General features: G+C 37.3%; 1 protein-coding gene across 2 annotated transcripts in view; it reads right to left on the reverse strand.

Annotated features, from left to right (window-relative positions):
- Nucleotides 1-18,967, reverse strand: part of si:ch211-196i2.1 (collagen alpha-1(I) chain) — a 119,187-nt gene that overhangs the window by 19,011 nt on the left and 81,209 nt on the right. For both annotated transcript variants that reach the window (XM_044334169.1, XM_044334170.1), the window contains exons 18-42: nt 18,177-18,221; nt 18,022-18,075; nt 17,400-17,444; nt 17,250-17,303; nt 17,087-17,131; nt 16,657-16,710; nt 16,052-16,096; nt 15,923-15,976; nt 15,264-15,371; nt 14,690-14,743; nt 13,435-13,488; nt 13,071-13,115; nt 12,801-12,854; nt 11,642-11,686; nt 10,392-10,445; nt 9,867-9,920; nt 9,634-9,687; nt 8,003-8,056; nt 7,812-7,865; nt 6,285-6,329; nt 5,235-5,279; nt 2,756-2,863; nt 2,547-2,600; nt 2,372-2,425; nt 683-736 (exon numbers count right to left, since the gene is read on the reverse strand). In XM_044334169.1, coding sequence (XP_044190104.1) covers nt 683-736; nt 2,372-2,425; nt 2,547-2,600; nt 2,756-2,863; nt 5,235-5,279; nt 6,285-6,329; nt 7,812-7,865; nt 8,003-8,056; nt 9,634-9,687; nt 9,867-9,920; nt 10,392-10,445; nt 11,642-11,686; nt 12,801-12,854; nt 13,071-13,115; nt 13,435-13,488; nt 14,690-14,743; nt 15,264-15,371; nt 15,923-15,976; nt 16,052-16,096; nt 16,657-16,710; nt 17,087-17,131; nt 17,250-17,303; nt 17,400-17,444; nt 18,022-18,075; nt 18,177-18,221 — 1,386 coding nt within the window. The remainder of the gene's footprint in view (nt 1-682; nt 737-2,371; nt 2,426-2,546; nt 2,601-2,755; nt 2,864-5,234; nt 5,280-6,284; nt 6,330-7,811; nt 7,866-8,002; nt 8,057-9,633; nt 9,688-9,866; nt 9,921-10,391; nt 10,446-11,641; nt 11,687-12,800; nt 12,855-13,070; nt 13,116-13,434; nt 13,489-14,689; nt 14,744-15,263; nt 15,372-15,922; nt 15,977-16,051; nt 16,097-16,656; nt 16,711-17,086; nt 17,132-17,249; nt 17,304-17,399; nt 17,445-18,021; nt 18,076-18,176; nt 18,222-18,967) is intronic.

Below are 18,967 nucleotides of genomic sequence, written 5' to 3' on the forward strand. Positions count from 1 at the left end.
CATCGGCAGAAGAAGACAGGAAATCGGATCAAATCATCGACCGTGGCTGTGTTCGAAATTGCATACTAATCTACTATTCATACTAAGTATGACGTCAAATTGTGTATGTAGTGCGTTCCAACTGCATAGTATGTGGATTTTGTGTACACAAGAAATGCCCGGATGTATACTAGATTAGCAAGAATTTCTGAGTACGTGGCGTGGGCTTACTGCACATAATGCACTGCATCTCTTCAGACTGCAAGAGATTTTGAGCCAGGCTAAAAGCTGTTAATATGTCATTTTATTAAGTTTTAATATTTTTTCAGGCGAGAAAGTAACCATTTAGATTCCCAATATGTAGTCAGTTTATCCAAATAACTGCATCACATTACTGTCTTGCTTGAGTGTACTTCTCTTTCAACGGGTCTGCTTCAGTGTGAGCAGTCTGCTGGCAATAGCATACTTGGTTGTTCATTTATTAGGCAGTGTGCAGTACATACTGATGAGCATGTAATAGGCGGTATTTTAGTATGCAATTTCTAACACAGCCTGTGTGTTGCCTTGGCCTCAGTCAGCTGGTGTACATACACATGTACAAAACAAACAACCAACCAAACTTTAAGTGATTTTTTAAAGTCGCTTGTTGTGTGAACAAACAGTGATGCAAAGACTCAGGAATAATGCTGCTGTAATCACTGACCTGGTCTCCTTTCCTTCCTGGTGGGCCCTCAATGCCTGTTTGGCCAGGGATACCCTGATGAGTCGAAAGGTCAAAACAGTCATCAACTGACAGTAAAATGTCCTGTGTGGTCATATTACATGACTAGATATAGACACAAACTGGTGATATCTGATCCAAAAGTCTGCTCTGATGATCAAACCCAAAATACCGACCCTTTGTAAAGTTACATCATCTCATTTACTGTTTTCTTTTGTTAGTTACAGTTTTCTCTCAAAATATAGCAGAGATATCAAACCTAGCTTATCCACAATTAGGACAGATATTATTCCAAATAGGAAAGTCTGCCTATATTGATTTATTTATCTATTTGTATCAATTATTTCTGTTTTTATAGAATGGAATAGAAATAGAGATAGAATAGAAAGCCTTTATTGTCATTGTATTGTAGATACAATGAAATTAGGAGTGCTGCTTCTGGTTGGTGCATTAAAAACACAGTACACCGTAGTAAAATGGTAAAGTGTATCAATGAAAATATGTGTAGTACACACTGGAGTAATATGAAATATTGCACATAAATAGATGTGATTATTGCACAGTGTGAAATTCGTGAGAATGATATATTATTGTACTTTATAAGAGTAAATATTAAGTTGTAGCACAAGGACAGTTGCCATATTGCACACTGAATTGATTACTTTTTTGATGGAGTTTGGAGTGCAGATGGCCTTGGGAAAGAAACTGTTCATGAGTCTAGTGGTCTGTGTTTTGAATGACCTGTAGTGCCTGCGGGTCAAACAGGTGGTGACCAGGGTATGAACAGTCTTGTACAATGTTTGTGGCTCTGGAAAGGTAGTAGGTGTTCGTGATGTCCTCCAGGGAGAGAAGAGGGCAGCCAGTGATTTTTTTGTGCTGTATTTATGACCCTTTGAAGAGCTTTTTTGTCACTGCTGAGCAGTCAGCATACCACACTGTGATACAGTAAAACAGAATGCTCTCTATCGAGGAGCGATAAAAGACCACCAGCAGCTTTTCATTCAGTCTGTTCTTCCTGAGCACTCTCAGAAAAGTGCAGATGCTGCTGTGCTTTTTTGACAACAGCCGTGGTGTTGGCAGACCAGGAGAGGTTGTCAGAAATGTGGGTCCCCACAAATTTAAAGTTGTGAACCCTTTCCACACAGTCTCCATTAATGAATAGTGGGAGGGGGTCTGCACTGTGCTTTATGAAATCTATAATGAATTCTTTGTTCTGTGATGTCCAGTGCCTGATTGTTTGTACTAGAAATGTGCAATGACAACAAAGGCATTCTTATATTTTAAATAGTTTCCTGTTAAATCTCAGGCTTTTAAATCATGTACAGATCATGTTGCAACCTACAGTAAGATCCAAATTGCTCCAAACTTCAGGCTGAAAATGCAGCGTGATCAAGGTATTGTTTGATGCTTGTGTAAAGGAAGTAAGGTGTTAAATTACAGCTTTATAAACACAATTTATTTTTAATTTAGATACATTTTTTGTTTTAGATTAGTTAGTTTTACATGATCATTATCTTGTTTGTCGGTATGTTGTTTTTCTTCTAGTTTTGTGTGGTTTTAATTTGAAGTGTTTTATCTGCTGCACTTGTAACTTGATTTTATAAATAGTTAACTATTATTTAGATATATGAAAAAATGGGTTTCTTTACTTCACTATACAACTAAACCAACCTGTTGTCCATCTTGTCCATTGGGGCCAGCATCACCAGGTGAGCCAGGTAAACCCTGGAGGTTACAGTTAAAGTTCAGTAATTGAACATACATTAAGTTTACATGAACAAAACTCTCATATTTTATTGCAACTTACTGTATATAACTGATATTACTTGTTTGTACTGTAGTTTACCTTGTTTCCTTTTTCCCCTGTTGATCCTATTAAACCATCGTCACCCTGTAGGCCCTGTGGAGATACAACACACATGCTGTTAAATAACTTGTAATTCTGTTTTTGTGTGTCTGGTATTTAAATAGCAATATAGATGGATTTTCATCTTTCCAGACTATGAGAAGTGACATATGAGGAAAAACAGCAGTCGATGGTAAGTACCCACTCACTGGGATTCCTGCTGGCCCCTGTGGCCCCTGAGGTCCTAGGGGCCCATTACTTCCCCTGGGTCCAGGTTTCCCAATGGCCCCATCACTGCCCGGTAGACCTGGAGCACCCTGAAAATCAGAGAACATAAGTATAGAGATTAAGGCTGTTAGGATGGAGATCAATGTTCAAATTTCAGTCACAAGTCAAAATAAATGAATATCAAAATGAGCGAGTTGGAAATAATTTATTCTCTTGACTATAAAGTCAAAATCCACTGATTTAATCTGCGATCTTTCCTGTTTGTGTCTGTTGTTGCTTCAAAGTGTGTTTTTTATCAATAAAATTCAGTCAATTGTGACTCGTTTTTAGTCAATTCTAATTTTAAGAGGCAATTGACAGCTGGACTATTTATGCATGTAGGCGGACATGTAAATATATTCAAACATACACACAAACTGTTAAGAGGCTGTAAAACAGCTATTGATTCTGTTTTTTATGAATCATAATGCACATCAGTATAATCAGGGAATGGTGGTGACATTTTCTTAATTTTGTGATGATTGGTTCAATGAGTGTGAATTATATGTTATCAAGAGGTGTTATTATTGTTATATATGTTATTATATTATATTCTACATGTGGTCATTATTTACAGTACAGTGATAAATCAGTGAAATCTTCTCATTTCATTCAACTGTACTCGGGTAAGGCAATGACATGATGAAATGATTTCTCTCTTGATGTAAGCAATATGTGTGTGTTGTATTTATCTTATCCATTATACTGAAACAATATTGCACTAATATTTATGTTTTCTTTTAGGTGATCCAGTTCAATTCTCTGTCTCTCACTGTGTGCGAGGCATGTGTACTGATCAAAAGGAGATTCATAAATGTGTTAAGTCTGACTTGTTGATGAGGCAATATACAGAAGCTTGAATTTATTTATTTATTTGTTGTTGTTGTTGTTCAGAACACAACAGCAGCTTGTGACAGACTTCTTCCCTCTGGGCAGGCAGGCAGTACCTGTGCAAATACTTTTCTGCTGGATAATTACAGACACATCAAATAGTCAAGTGGATCTTTTTCATAGGAGATACAGCACCAGTCGAAAGTTTGGACACACTTTCTCATTCAAGGGAATGGGAAAGTGTGTCCAAACAAGACTGGTACTGTATTTTGACATTTTGCAGGAGGAAAAGCACATATGTAAATAAGAAAATCAATGAAGACTGAATTCCATTTAGCTGATTCAGTTTCAGGGTCCTGTTATTGTGCCTGCTGGATCACTATCATTATTGAGATACTTGAATAGAACAGGGCAATCATTAAAGGAGACCTATTATGCTCATTTCCAGCTCTATATTTTTATTCTGGGACTCCACTAGAGTAGCTTTGCATGATTCACAGTTCAAAAAACTCCTTATTTATCTTAAACCGGCCCTTTATGCAGCCCCTCAATTCAGCCTCTGTCTCTAACAGGCAGTCTTAGCTCCTTTCTCTTGAAGGCCCCCCTCCCGATGAGCCCACTCTGTTCTGATTGGCCAGCTTTCTGGAAGCCTGTTGAGTGCCAGTCATATCAGATCTGTGTTAAGTTACTGCCGATGCAAACCCATCATTTCCTGCTTTACTGCTTCATATTAAGAGCTTTTAAAATACTAAATAATGTGAGACTTCTATTGTGAAGAATTTACAGGAAATTAAACATGTTCCTCACCAAATTAGTAGAACCTTTTTAGTGGTGCTAAAAATGGTCGACACAATGAGATTTGGAGATATTTGGAAGTCTTTGTTCAGCGGATCAGTTAGAAATAATACAGGATGGAATAGTACAAGCAGAAATAGCCACAGTGATGATGATGTTTGATGAAGAGCTGCAGACGACCAGAACCAGCACACTTCCAACACTACTTATTTTACTTTACTCTGCTGTGTAATGGAAAAACACTCACAGCGTGCCAGCTCGACTTGAGTCATGGCTCAGCGTGACTACCCCTAAAACAATGAAAAAATGCCATAATGTTAGCGGAGTGGAGTAGTGAACTTGCACACTGTGCATGGAGCAGATGACCATATAAAGAAATCTGCCATGAGTTGACGTTGACTTGGCCTGAAAGTAGAAAAAATGTTGGAAACATTCAGAGCAGTCTGAAGCTGGTGCTTTTTGCTCACATTACTTCTACATAAGTTTACCTCATTATTTGACACTTTGGCCGCGTTTAATATGAACATCCAACATTGTAACATTATATATATGACTGATAATAAGAAAAAGCATAATAGGTCCCCTTTAATGTTTAGTAACACCTGTGCTTTTCCTACTATGACATTTCAAAATGTCTGCTGTGAAAGAGGCCTGTTACAAAACCAAAATAAAAAGATAAGAAAACTGTGTACGTCCAATTAAAATGCTATTTTGCAAACAAAAAACCCTGGAATACACAATGTGCCACTATGAAAATGAAGTCCTATGACCTTCACTAGGAGAACAGTAACTTACTGGTGTCCCCTGTATCCCTTTGGGTCCTTCATCTCCAGGTCGACCCTGTGAGAAACAACAAAACCTCCACTTTAGTGACTTGATTAGGAAAAAATGGGAGAAAGTTTCCCAGTGAATTCATTAGTCCTTTCAGACTGGATCTCAGAATTTAATATAGTGTTTTTGTAGCTGAATCTGATGGACAGCTTTTAATTGTGTCTGATCGGAATTCTCCAAAACCCCTTCGATCGTCCAATAAGAAGCTTCAGTGAGTGTGACACTAATGCTGAAGCTGGTTTAAAAAGTTCAAAGCTGGCATATTGTTTTCCTGTTGTTTTCTTCATGTGCATTACATTGGTGTTCATTTTCTCCTTTTCCACAATGGATAGCTTAAAATTTGTAATATGGCTTGGCATTTCTTTTGGAGCTGCAATGATTAGTCGATTAATTAATTAGTCAATTGAAAGAAAGTTAATCGGCATCTACTTTGATAATCGAATAATCATTTTAATAATATATAATATTATTATAAATAAATAAATAAATAATATTTTTTTAAAGCAAAAATGCCCATCACTTGCTGGTGACAGCTTCTCAAATCTGAGAATCATGATAGTAAACTGAATATTCTTGGTTTTTGGACTGTTTGTTGCACAAAATAAGACATTTGAAGACGCCTTCTACTCTGGAAAAATTTAACATTTTACACTCATTTCTGACATTTTATAGAAAAAAATGATTAAATGATTAATCAAGGAATAATAATAAAAATCTTGGTTAGTTGCAGCCCTAATGTTTTTGTTCCAATGTCTTTTCTCTGAGCATTATTAGAAAGAAAAGAAGATATGAATGTTAACTGTGAATGATAGCTTGTAAATGTGTGTATGATATACATTATGTTTCTGCTATTTTTACAAACTGAATATCCTTATGGACAATAATTGATACTGTGTAATAATCACAATGATATCATAAATACAAACACTGGCATTACAGTTTACGTCCATCAACAATATGTGGGGGAGGCTAAATAATTTGTTCTCTCTGATTTAGGGTTTCAGTTTCTCTCACCTGAGGTCCCCGGGGTCCCTTCTCTCCGGGAGGACCTGGCAGACCCTGAAAAAGAAAAACAGACAAGGCAAGTCAGAACATGCTAATTGCACCCACAACTCTCACTTCTGTCTCATGTGAGGACTGTTTTGAGAATAGAGTATGGAAATTATATGTATTTTTTAAACTTTTGCAGCAAAGTGTAGAACCTTGCTCAGCTTGTCCATTTGTCCCTTTTGATGACAAGATCATTGTCTACCATGATGAGTGTGGCTTTCAGTTAATTCAGTGATGTGGACACAAAAGCATTCAGTTTACCATTGTATCTAGTGTTCATGCCAGTAGCTGATGAATCTACCGTCTTAGCACAGTATGACTTCACTCTATGACAGATTGATAGATTTCACCACAGCAGTGGGCAACCATGTGAGAGAGCACAGAGTGTGTCCAGTGACACTGCAGGGACTGTGGAAAAGAAGTGAACTTCAGAAAACCCACTTCCATGACTGACACTAACTCTTTCCATGCAAGAGGGACTGTCTTATTCCCAAGTCTAACCAACCGGAAAAAAGGAGAATTGATTTATAGGGCACAGAAACAGAAGAAAAGCCATCAGTCCTGACAAGGTAAATTATTTTAGAAATAATTATTGAATAATTATTATAATCATAGAAATAACAACAGAAAGGTGTATAGCTTCATTGAAGTTTCTGCTTTTTCTATCTGTGGATGCAAGCTTGCAAAGAGGTTTGTATGTGTGTACCTGCCTGCTCACACTCAGGTGTATACAGGTGTATGTTTATGGACTTTTATAACTGTGTTAGAGAAGCAATAGTCTGCATCAGACTCCCTTACTTCTCCTGCATTCAAAAGCCTTCTCACCTCATAAGCCAAAATCTGCAACTGCAAAGTAATCCAGTAAGCATTCGTTATGTGATTTGCAGGCCAGTCACATGTCAATGTGTCTACTTTAGATGAAACTTGCAAATTTAGTGGCAAAGTTAACTTTTATGTAACCTCTTGCCATTGTATTTTGTCCTTGTTTCCATGGTATTTCCCTTTTTTGCACACTGTCTCTGTATATGGTGTGTCTTTGCAGTTTGTTCTATGGTTTCATTTAAATTCCTGTAAACTATGCTGACCTCAATAAAGATCCTGATGTCAACAGCAATATTTCTGCTTCAAAGACTGTACAGTGAACTGTTTCATTGAGGATTTGACCTAGAGCGCAGTCTGGATATTAGGGGACAGGCTAGAAGTTATTTGCCCGCTATCAGCTAGACGTGCCATCTCACTTTGCCATAATATTTGCCACCAGTGCCCCCTACAAAATCAATCACTGTGACCTGTTTGCCTCCATAAACTGGCAGTCCCTGCACACCAGCTGCACACTTCACTGGTTTATCTATCAATCCCTCCTTGGTGTGACCCCATCATAGCTGCTCTTAATCAAATCCTCTGTACAATACTCAGTGCACCTCCTATACTCTTAGCACTTCTCAGAGGTTGATAGATAAGAAATAAAAAACCAAAATAAACTACACTTACTGCAGGTCCTGGCTTGCCAACTGGCCCGGATAAGCCTCTTAAACCTGGCTCACCCTGGCGCAGAAGAGAAAGAAGAGATTACTTGTGATTGTTTGTCAGCTAATGTGATGTGAGAGATTTCAACAGTAAATCTAAAAAGTCTGTACTTTAACAAAAGTTGTTAGAGATACGTGAGAGAAAGATGACCTTACCCTTTCTCCTGTGAAACCTGGAGGACCACGCATGCCCACAGTCCCCTGGATACCCTGATGGTAATAGCAACAACAGACAGAAGAATGTAATTAATCATCATTTAATGTCAGGTCAGGTTCATCCAGCACAACACAGCCGTAGCCAGAAAATTGCAGGGATGGCCCATTATTAGCTTGTGCAGTATTCTGAAAAAGAAAGCAATATTTTTTAGTGTCCATATATGTGGCAGCTTATAGACCATACAGACTATGGGTAGGCTTTTCAATACTTACATTAATTGGAGTTTTGAGTATTAAAAAATACAGTTAACTTTCTTGCAGGGAGTTCAATAAGAGGACTTTTGTTTGTACTATGAAGCTAGGACCAGCAGGCGGTTAGCTTAGCATGGCATAAAGACAAGAAACAGGTGGAAACAGCTAACCCTAGCTAGTTCCAGCACATAACACTCTATAAACCACAAATTGTCAATTTTACACTTTGGTTTTCTATGAATTAAACAAACAAGATAGAACATGTAAATTTATGAGATTTTCTTTTCCTTTGGACAGAGCTAGGATAGCTTCCTCCTGCTTCAAGTCTTTATGCTAGTTAAGCTAAAAGCCTCCTACTAGCTTCAAATTTAGCACTGAGATCGAGTGGTATTTTAATTTAGTCTGGGCAATAAAGTGAACAGTCAGTCTGATTGAAATTATTTTTTTAAAATACCATTGTAGGGTAAATACTAATAACTTGTAATAACTTTTTATTAAGTAGAAGGACTGTGGTGCATCAGCTCATCTACATTTATTCCTCTGCACTTTCTAGAGGAATTTTCTGAGCTGTGAATTATCTCATTGTAAAGTCCAATGGATAATGTCCTTTTGAAGTGGGAAAAACACCAAATGGTGCATGGTGACATAAAATTCATGATGAACATCAACTGAAACCAATCTGCTCCTTGTAGAAAACCTTGCTGTATTACAATGAAAACTATGAGCCTTAAATCCATACAGTCACAACCACTGAATCATTATTACATCTTATTTGGTCTGATTTCTTCTGAAAAAAAACTCTTGTTTATATATATATGCATCATATATGACAGTTTCATTCCACAGTACTTGATTTCTAACGAAACAAACAAAACTACCAAATGACCATGCAGTTTAGTTACTGTAGCCATCCTGTTGCACCTGTATCTCAATAAAAAACTTGAAGCTTAAAAACTGAATTACTTCAACTCACATTAACATAATAATGATTTATGCTATGAACTGATTAACGTAATTAACATAGTCACATAATAGAGTCACTGTGTCCTACTGCTTGAGGGCAATAATGATCATCTCACTGCACATTAAAGTTACTGAAAAAAACTGAATTTAACAGTATTTATTAATTACTTGCATAAAAGTTTAATTTAATATGTCAAATCAATGTCTCTCTGATTTTCTGTTTAGCTGCACACATCAGTGTTCTACACATTGATAATTTGGTCAAGGATTAAACAAATTTAAAAAAAAACAAAACAAAAAAAAAAAAACTTAAATGTGTATTGATATACTGTTCATGTAGTGTATGCATTTGTATATGCTGTGAAACGGTAGTACAGGTGCATTCCTTGCATCTGCCCTGCTGAAGAATCACTTACATACAGGCCTACTGGGCCCTGAGGTCCCTCCATGCCTGGCTTCCCTGTAAAACCCTGAAAAAACACACACACACACACACACAAACAATGAACACTTGCTCCTTCAAAGGGCTAATCAAATGGCAAGGTCCATTAAGATCTACATAACATACAATGACCATATACGCTTATACAACAAATATTTGTGTGTTGATGTGAAGGAGGTCATGATTGCTCTCTGCCTGCAGAGTCACCTTGTCTCCTTGGAGTCCTGGTGAGCCTGGAGGTCCTGTCTTCCCTGGTGGCCCCTGTCGGATAAAAAAACTCTATCACCAAAGGGCCAAAGTACCAATCAATACCACTGTCCAAACACCATGAACCTTAATGCAACATTGGCGGTGAAAATAAGGATGTTGCTGATCAAGCATGTGATACATTTAAATTAATCTGCTTGTTTGTTGTCTGAGCAGGAGTTAGAGACAAAGATCAATATCACAGTGTTTTTAGTTTAGCATAGCACAAACACTCAAGCAGGGGGAAACTGCTATCTTATCCAGCCTAAATCTATAGCTGTATTTACAGATTGTATGCTGTATGTATGCTAAACGTGTAGAAAATAAAAATGAACAGCATCTCAAAAGTCTTGACACAACAGCCAAGTTTTTGTCTCCATCAAACATCCTACCTGCCTTGACTCTGAAATACCCAGTTTCATAGTTACAGTTTAAAGTTCCTTTGTCTTCCAAACTATACAGCAACATAATTACAATGAAACATACCAGAGACCCTGGTGGGCCATCTGCTCCTCTGTCACCAGCAATTCCTTGAAAACCCTGGAAAAGTAGCAGAGGACAGCATATAATATATAAAATATCAAGTAAGTGAAAAGGGAAAGAGTGGGATGAGAGAAAACATGGAGAATTGCAAAGCTGACCAAAAATATAAAAGTGCAAATGTGAAATAAACTGTCATTTATTTCTTGCAATTAACAGACATGCACTGAGCTGTTAAATTGTTGGTTTAAATTAGTTCATTCAGTATTTTACTAATAGTTGCTTAATCTGCCATTTAATTGTGTTTTGGCCATTTCATTTGATGGGATTTTATGAGGCTACTCCCTAAAAGTCATTATGGATAATATATTGGTGATTAAGAGTTTAATTTAAGACTCGATGGGCTACATTTGTCTGTAATAACTTAAGCAATTAATAATGTAATTGCAATGCAATTAATGATCACTGTAAATTTTGGAATTACAAAACTCAGCAGAAGTACATCTGGAGTTTTTAAAATAGTAAATCCATTTTTCTCATGAGATTAAGAGCTTTAACACACACACACACACACACACAAATATTAGTCTGTGGGCAAGGCATTACTGTATATCTGGGGCTGTTTTTCATGGTTTGGGCTCTTGGTTCCATTAAGGGGACACCCAACATAAGTGCCTAATCTTACTAATGCTCTTGTGGCTGAAAGTTGAGCGAATTCCAAAAACGCTGATATAGTAGTAGATGAACGCCTATGATTTTGGAATCGTAATATACAGTACTGGTAAAAAGTTTGGACACACTTTCTCATTCAAGTGAACGGGAAGGTGTATCCAAACTTTTGACTGGTACTGCAGGTGCAATGTTAAGGTGTCCACATACTTTTGGCCACATAGTGTGTCTATACGACATATAGTATGTGTAAGCATTTGTGATACATACACACAGGCAGTTACATGAACTCTGATCAGCCCCAGCCACTCCTAAAAGTCTACACACCTGATATCTTTAACTGGCTGGTAGCAGATTCTGATCTGTCCTGTTGTTTTTTTTTTTTTTTTTGGCAGTGTTTGTTGTCTTTGCCTGCTCATAAACCTATAAACTCCTCCATCATTTAATCCTGGGCTGTCTTGTAAAAAGTGTAACGTGTTTTTATTCAGTTGAACCCTGCAGGTTTTGGCATAGAGCCAAAAAAGGTGATCTGGAGGGATGATGCCATAAACTGAATAATGAGGTCATTCTGAGGCTAACAGTCTTACCTTCGGTCCTTTACTGCCCGCACTGCCAGCTGCGCCCAACGGACCCTGAAACAGAGACAGGGAAAATGCCAACAATGTAATTTTTCCCAGCAGCAGAGGTCATTCAGAGTGCAAATAGTAAATATCATCACTTTCAACAATTAATGCATGAACTAAACACATGAATTTCCATCATATCAAACCATTTAATCTTGAATTCAGTTTTTTAATCAATGTCTTTAAGTCTTTAAAATTTGTTACAAAATAAAATAAATAATTACATTCATTATCGATTAATCTGTGGATTATTTTTCTGATTGAATTAGTAATCATTTAGTCAATAAAATGTCACAAAATTGCCAAATATAGGTTCATACATCAATATGTACTCCAAAGTTACGTACTCCAATACTATAGAAAATATAGAAAAGCAGCAAATGTCACACAAAGTTGGAATCTCAAAATGTTCATTTTTCCTTGACAAATGGCTTAAATGATCGATATCACTATCAAAATTACAACCACGGATAAACTGATGAATCAACTGATTTTTCAGCACTACCCCAGTTCAACAAAAATAAGGTTTCACACTAAAAACAGAAACATGGTAACAGTGACTATGTAGATTTAAAAGTTCAGCAATTCACACTGTGTAAATATTGGATTATACATGGTGATGAATAAAGGAAATAGAGATAAACATCATGTTACTGTAGAGCTGAAAATGTACAACAGCTCACTACAGTGTTACTGTACAAAGACTGCCTCCTGCTGTCTGCACCAACAATTACTACACAAAAGAAACCTCCACTCAACTAGGGAGTCAGTTTTGACATTTTTAGGGCATTTCCATCTTAGCAGTGTTCTAGTATATCACCCCTTAAAATTTATACCCAACAGCCATATCATCTTGCATTCAGAGAAGCATTGTTTTTCTTTAAAGAAGTCAAGTGATGTGATGATGTACAGTGCAGTGTCTCTTCCCTCTATATTCATATAAAGATTTAGCCCCCTACCCTCTAAAATACAAGATTGGGACTAAACCAAGATGGGTCATAAAATATGTGTGAAATCAGTTTAGGTAATTATTTTTTTTGAAATATAACAGAATAGTAGAAGACACACAGATACACACAGCATTTACAGGTCATGAGATTGAAATATGATAGAGAATGGGAACCTGTGTACCAGGCTTTCCTTCTGCTCCCTCTGATCCAGGTGGCCCCGGCAAACCCTGGGAGGAATCAACCAAACACACACACACGCAAACTGTTCATCCTATAGAAGTGTAAGGCCATCAAATCCACTGACTGTGCCGACCAAAAACAACTTAATTCTGATTTTAAAAAAATGGAAATAAAATCCAATATTAGGGATATATATGTTAAGATTATGACCTCATACAGTTTTTTTAAGAAACCGCATTTTGAATATTTGACCGGAGCCATACCGATGGACCCGGTTGGCCGGCGTGGCCCCTCTGTCCAGTCCGACCCTGGAGAAAAGTAAAGAGAGAGGAAGAGATCAACGCCAAAAAAACTAATTTTGGAATACAAAGCAACTTACACAGCAGGTAACAGAAGCCAGACAATTTGTCAGGGAAATTAAATGGTCCATCTGTGCAGATAATTACCAAAAACAGCTTGTTTCTGTATGTTAGCTCTAATTTGGCAAATTTATGAATGTTTTTTTCCTCTTTTTTATTTCAAGGACAGCCACAGGACCCTCATAGATTTGTTTCCTTTTTTTGAGCTCATGATTTTTGCTGGCAGTACCATGAACTCAAAAATAAATTACAAGCAGTAGTGTTGTACCTTGTTCCCTCTGGGTCCTGGTTTGCCGTTGCGTCCATCTGGTCCCCTGTTCCCCTTCAAGGAAGTTCAGATATTAGTGACTGAACATAAATGTCCACAATGAAACCATCTTCATTCGTGTTTACTGTGTTCATTTCTGTATTGCTTTCTTGTTCTTAAAATTAGTGAAATTATGCAGAAATTAGAAAGTAGAAATGACACATGATACAGGTATAATTGCCATTGTGTCACAGAGTCGATGCTGATTACTAAACTTCATCATATACATCTTAACAGAAGTCAAAAAAGGTGACACTTGATGTAATACCCATATTAATTTCAGTTTAGACTAAAAGATGGCAGGTGATCTGGAATCTCTCAGAAATGATCACACAATTGAAAGAATGTCAACATGTTGTCCAATATTGCTAAAAACAGTTTAGACACATCCCAGGAGTCTTTAGAGAAACTGTACATGGTGGATTAATTGTTAGGTTTTTAAATGTTTTAATCAAGAGTTTACTTTGTGTCTGACAGACATTCAGACAAAATATAATTCATCCTGTCATTGCCTTTTTAACAAATAAGTAAACACTTGCAAACAGAAGGCTGAAAGTGACGCCAGCTGTGACGAGTGATTCCAATTAAAACTTGTACTTCACAGTGACGTATTCACTTTTACTTGCATGCTACAGGAAAAGGCTTTATTCATCTTCTGTTTTTTATTATTTAAATATTCCTCTGGATTACTGACCAGTGTAGAGACCGTTAGCAGCATGTTAAACCTAAAACAACTGATTTTTTTCACCATTTCTGGGCAGAGGAAACAAGCTGTAAACACCACACTGACATGTTATCACCTTTTAAGTGATATGGAGAGCTGTTAAACAGCTGGCTATTTACACATCCAGCAGACACATTAAAATGACATTAGCATTTATTTGGAGTTGTGTGCTGAAAGATGCTATAAAGCTCTGTAGAGGGGAACTGCAGAGTTGGTTGATAATTCTCTGTGGGTACGTCAGTATGAGGGACCCCTTTCACATTAAACACAGTAATTTAATCCATTGTTATTATAAAAATATGGATTATAGCTGCTTTAAATTCATGTTATTGCAGTCAAAGCTGTTCATTCACTTCACAAAATTTGACTGTTAAATTTTCATGCAGGAGGCCATTGAAAGCTCTAATGTTACACAGTGAAGTGTGACGTTTGGATCAACATATGAAGTCATCTGACATTTCTTGGTTTTCAGACGCACAAATCATCACTGACCTTTAACCCGCTGCTGCCCTGTTTTCCCTGAGGGCCAGTTTCTCCATTTGTGCCCTGAATGAAGAAATATAAAATCAGTCAAGCTTATCTCGCTTTTCACCTCCCCCAGGCTGCCTCAGGTTATACAATATCATGCTGCAGGAAAATGTCAACATAAAGAAGTAATGTAATGTTGTAAAGGGTTGAGAAGTTTATTTTGTGTTTTGCTTGTGTAAATCAACTTGTTATAATAAACTTTAATAGGACAATGCATCTTTCAAGAATTCTTTCTTTAAAAAAAAAATCAGATTTTCTTAAACCAATGGTGTATTTTTTTGAACTTGTTTTCTAATTTCTTTCATTTACAATTTTAAGCTTGACTTTCCTGCTGAAACAAAACACCCACTGACTTAATTCTTGACCTTTGAAATAGTAGTTTAACACCACAAACACTCCATGTCTGCTAACTAGCTTGCAAGGAAAGTGCGAGGAAGTGCTTTTGTCAAAACACATCCATTGTATACAGCTACTAATGTAGATTCTGATTAGTGTTATAAAGACAGAATATGGTTAATAGCAGTGCTGTATGCTGTACCTCAGTGCCTTTGGGGCCAGGCTGGCCGTTGGTCCCTGGGAAACCTGGGAAGCCGGTGGGGCCCCTCTCTCCCTGAGGACCTGTAATACCTGCTGCCCCCTGAACACCCTGAGATAAAAAAGAGAGACTTATCTCACTAAGAAAAGGCACAGAGACCTTTCAGAATGATCCATGAGATGTTAAAGGAGGGTTGATATTTTGGGAAATATGCTTATTGACTTTGATGGAGTTTTGTTGTCACTGTGAGGTTGTGAGACTCCAGGAAATAACTGCACCCGACCAAGAAATAGTTGCACATAACCCTTGTAAACTCTGACATGTATTTTTATACAGATTAAACAAACAAGATATATTGTGTAAATTAATGAGCTTTACAGCTGCTTGTACTGCAGGCAGATTTTGTTACCTTTGGACAGAGCCAGGCTAACTGTTTCCCCCTGTTTCCAGTCTTTGTGCTAAGCTATGCTAACTGGCTGCTGGTTGTAGCCTCATATTTAACGGATGGACATGAGAGTGGTATCAATCTTGTCATCTAACTCTAAACAAGAAAGCAGATAATCGTACTTCCCAAAATGTTAAACTATTCCTATAAGTAGCTCTATAACATTGCATTAATCTCTTTGATCAGTGTTATTAAACAGGAAATCGTAGGTTCCTACTTTGTCGCCTTTAGGTCCTGGATCTCCCTTGTCCCCATCTGGCCCCCTGTTACCCTGTAAAGAAGAAAATGGTCAAAGGAATGTTTACTGTGGCTATTAATTTTTGCAATATCTATCATCAGCACCCACCGTTACTCCAGAAAAACCCATAGGACCCTGGCTTCCTGGTGGACCCTGTAAATAAAGCCAAAAAGTACAATGTATTGTTTAAAACTGCCACTGTAACAATGATGATAAAGATGGAAGTTATTTTGCAGGGCATCAACTTGTTCTTTGTTGTAACTACAAGTTACAAAAAATAACTTCATATTATTGAGACAGATGATGTTTGTCAATGAATACATCTGTTGCAAACAGTTACGCTTCAGTGAAGCCCAGCAGCAGATAATGAATTGTAAATAAGGAACAGTGAATTCAGTGTCTCACAGAGTCACTATCACCAGTAGATGGCACTGTAAGGCAGCAGCACGCTGTCTCTCAGCAGCATGCCTGTATAGGTCAATGTGAAAATATATTTTACAGCTTTTCATTGTGAACTGTGAGATACAGCTGCTGTGGTGACAAAAGTTACAGGATCTGTTAAAAAATCCCTGAGACTGAATCCAACATCATGTTCTGCTTTTAACGCTTTTCCATACATCCAGTCAGCTCATACATAGTGTGTACCTGCATGTGTGTAACTGCAATGTAATGATGTAATACCCTGGAGAATATTATGTTCAAGTGCAACTTACCATTGGCCCGTCAAAGCCGGGATCCCCCCGGACACCCATGGGCCCCACAGGCCCCTGATATGAAAAGAAAAAGAAACAACACAGAAGGGAAAACAATGATAAGATACTGTATATTTTGTTTTTAGAAGGTCAGACTTCAGATGATGAACATATCGACCCTTATCTGTAGAATTAACAATTGATACAACTTAGCTTTAATCAGTGGTTCTCAGACTTCAGAAGCAGAAGGAAATTTCAACCCCCCCTCACGTCTCCATGTGAACCAAATTAATTTACAACATTGGGACGATTGTCAGGTTTTAGACGTAAAAGTGATTCTTCTAGAAACTAGATAACCTTGCAGCATCTCAAACATAAATGATACACAATACATATACACTACCAGTTTTAAAACAAAAGAACATGATTAACATGATAAGAACAAACTTACAGGATCTCCTTTAGGCCCAGCAGCACCGCTCAGTCCTGAATGTCCCTGTTGAAATGCACAAATTGACGTTAACCTACTGCACTATACATGATGCAAACTGAATGACACAGCACCCCATCAATCAGAACTCTCTATGGACAGTCCTGCCTTGAACTCTACTCACTTGTTGTCCTCTAAGTCCTGGAGGTCCCATCTGTCCTTCTAAACCTGGAGGCCCCTAGTCAAAAGAAAAAGAAGGAAAAATGTATGTAAAACACAGTCTCTAAACATTTCAAACAACTGCTGCATAAATATAACCAAACAAAATGTAAACCTGTGGGCCTTTGGGGCCAACACTGCCAGCAGGTCCCATGTCCCCCTGGAAGAGAAAATAAACCATTCATACACAAAGGAAGTCACCTGCACACTCAGTTTGAACGCTCAGTTTCAGATCTATGAAACTTTCCAGACATGAAATTTCAAATCAATAAGATAACATTTACTTTATTTTAATGTTGAAAGTCTTATTTTTAAAATCATAGCTGGAGTTGAAACACCACCAACAACAAATATGTTTTGATCAACCGAATATGAGCCAACAACAGTTTTAATTATTCTTTAATAGTTCAAGTCATTAATCAAATAGAAATACTATTGAACATTCTTTGTTTCAAGCTTCTCAAATATGAGAATTTGCTGTTTTTCTCTGTTTTATATGACCATAAACAAAATATCAACCATTGGTTCGACAAAACAAGCTATTTGAGGATGTCGCCTTGGGCTCTGGGAATTTGTGATGGACACTTTTCACAATTTTTAACGGTTACAGTGTAATGAAAAATCTCTCAATTGAAAAATTAATGACAGTTAAAGTACTCCCTAATCACAGTCCTATGTGGGAAACCATTTATTACTTCCAGATGAAATGAGTTACATAAACACTTTTGCGATCTTACCCTGGAGCCATTAACTCCTTGAGCGCCAACTTGTCCTGTAGCACCTGGTGCACCCTATGACAAACAAACAAACAAAAAAATATTATAAATACAGTATATTCATAATTGGCTCAAACATGCAAATATTCTGCCATCTAATCAGTTTGTCTGCTTACCGTCAGCCCTAGCAGACCTGGGGGGCCATCCAGTCCGTTCTCCCCCTGGTAACAAATATGTACATAACAGCATGAATGATACTTTGTCCATCACTTCAGAATCTCTCACAATGAATAAAACTGTATAATCACTTCAAAAGGATTATTCACCCAAAATAGAAAATAATCAGGCATTAACCACTCATCTCTAATTTAGTCTTAGTTAAAGATTGTACAACAGCCAAACAAAGCCTGCATAGGTCAATCTCAACCTTCATTCAAGTCATTGAGAAAAAAAATCAGTACAACTTAAAAAAATGCACAAAATGTCCAACACTACTCTTTTTTCCTCTTGTGCAAAGCATGCTGGGATAGGCTGCAGCCCCATGGATAAATGGTTTAGAAATGGATAGATAGATGCTTACAAATTTCCCCATTTATGCTGTTCATGCAGCGTAATGAAGGTCTTCAATGGCCAAATGACGAAAAATGTGGTTTCAGTACTACCTCATTGATTTCCTTAAGAATTGGCTTCTTCAAATATGTTTAAAGAAATATGATACAAATTTTATGTATTTTTTGGAGCTAAACCACAAAAAGAAGCCAAGCTCAATAGATTAGCTTGGGGCTGACATATAACTACATGAGCTAATTTATTGCACATTTGTTTTTGGCACAAACACCTGGGGCCAGGTGCATAAAACTCTGTGTAGATTCATGACTTAAACTCTGTGTACACACAAAGCCGGAAATATGCATACACATTCTTTTTGTCAGATTTATAGAGCTGTACATATGCAGTAGTTCTGTGT

This window comes from Thunnus albacares, chromosome 18 (assembly GCF_914725855.1).
Source record: "Thunnus albacares chromosome 18, fThuAlb1.1, whole genome shotgun sequence".
Classification (NCBI taxonomy): Eukaryota; Metazoa; Chordata; class Actinopteri; order Scombriformes; family Scombridae; genus Thunnus; species Thunnus albacares.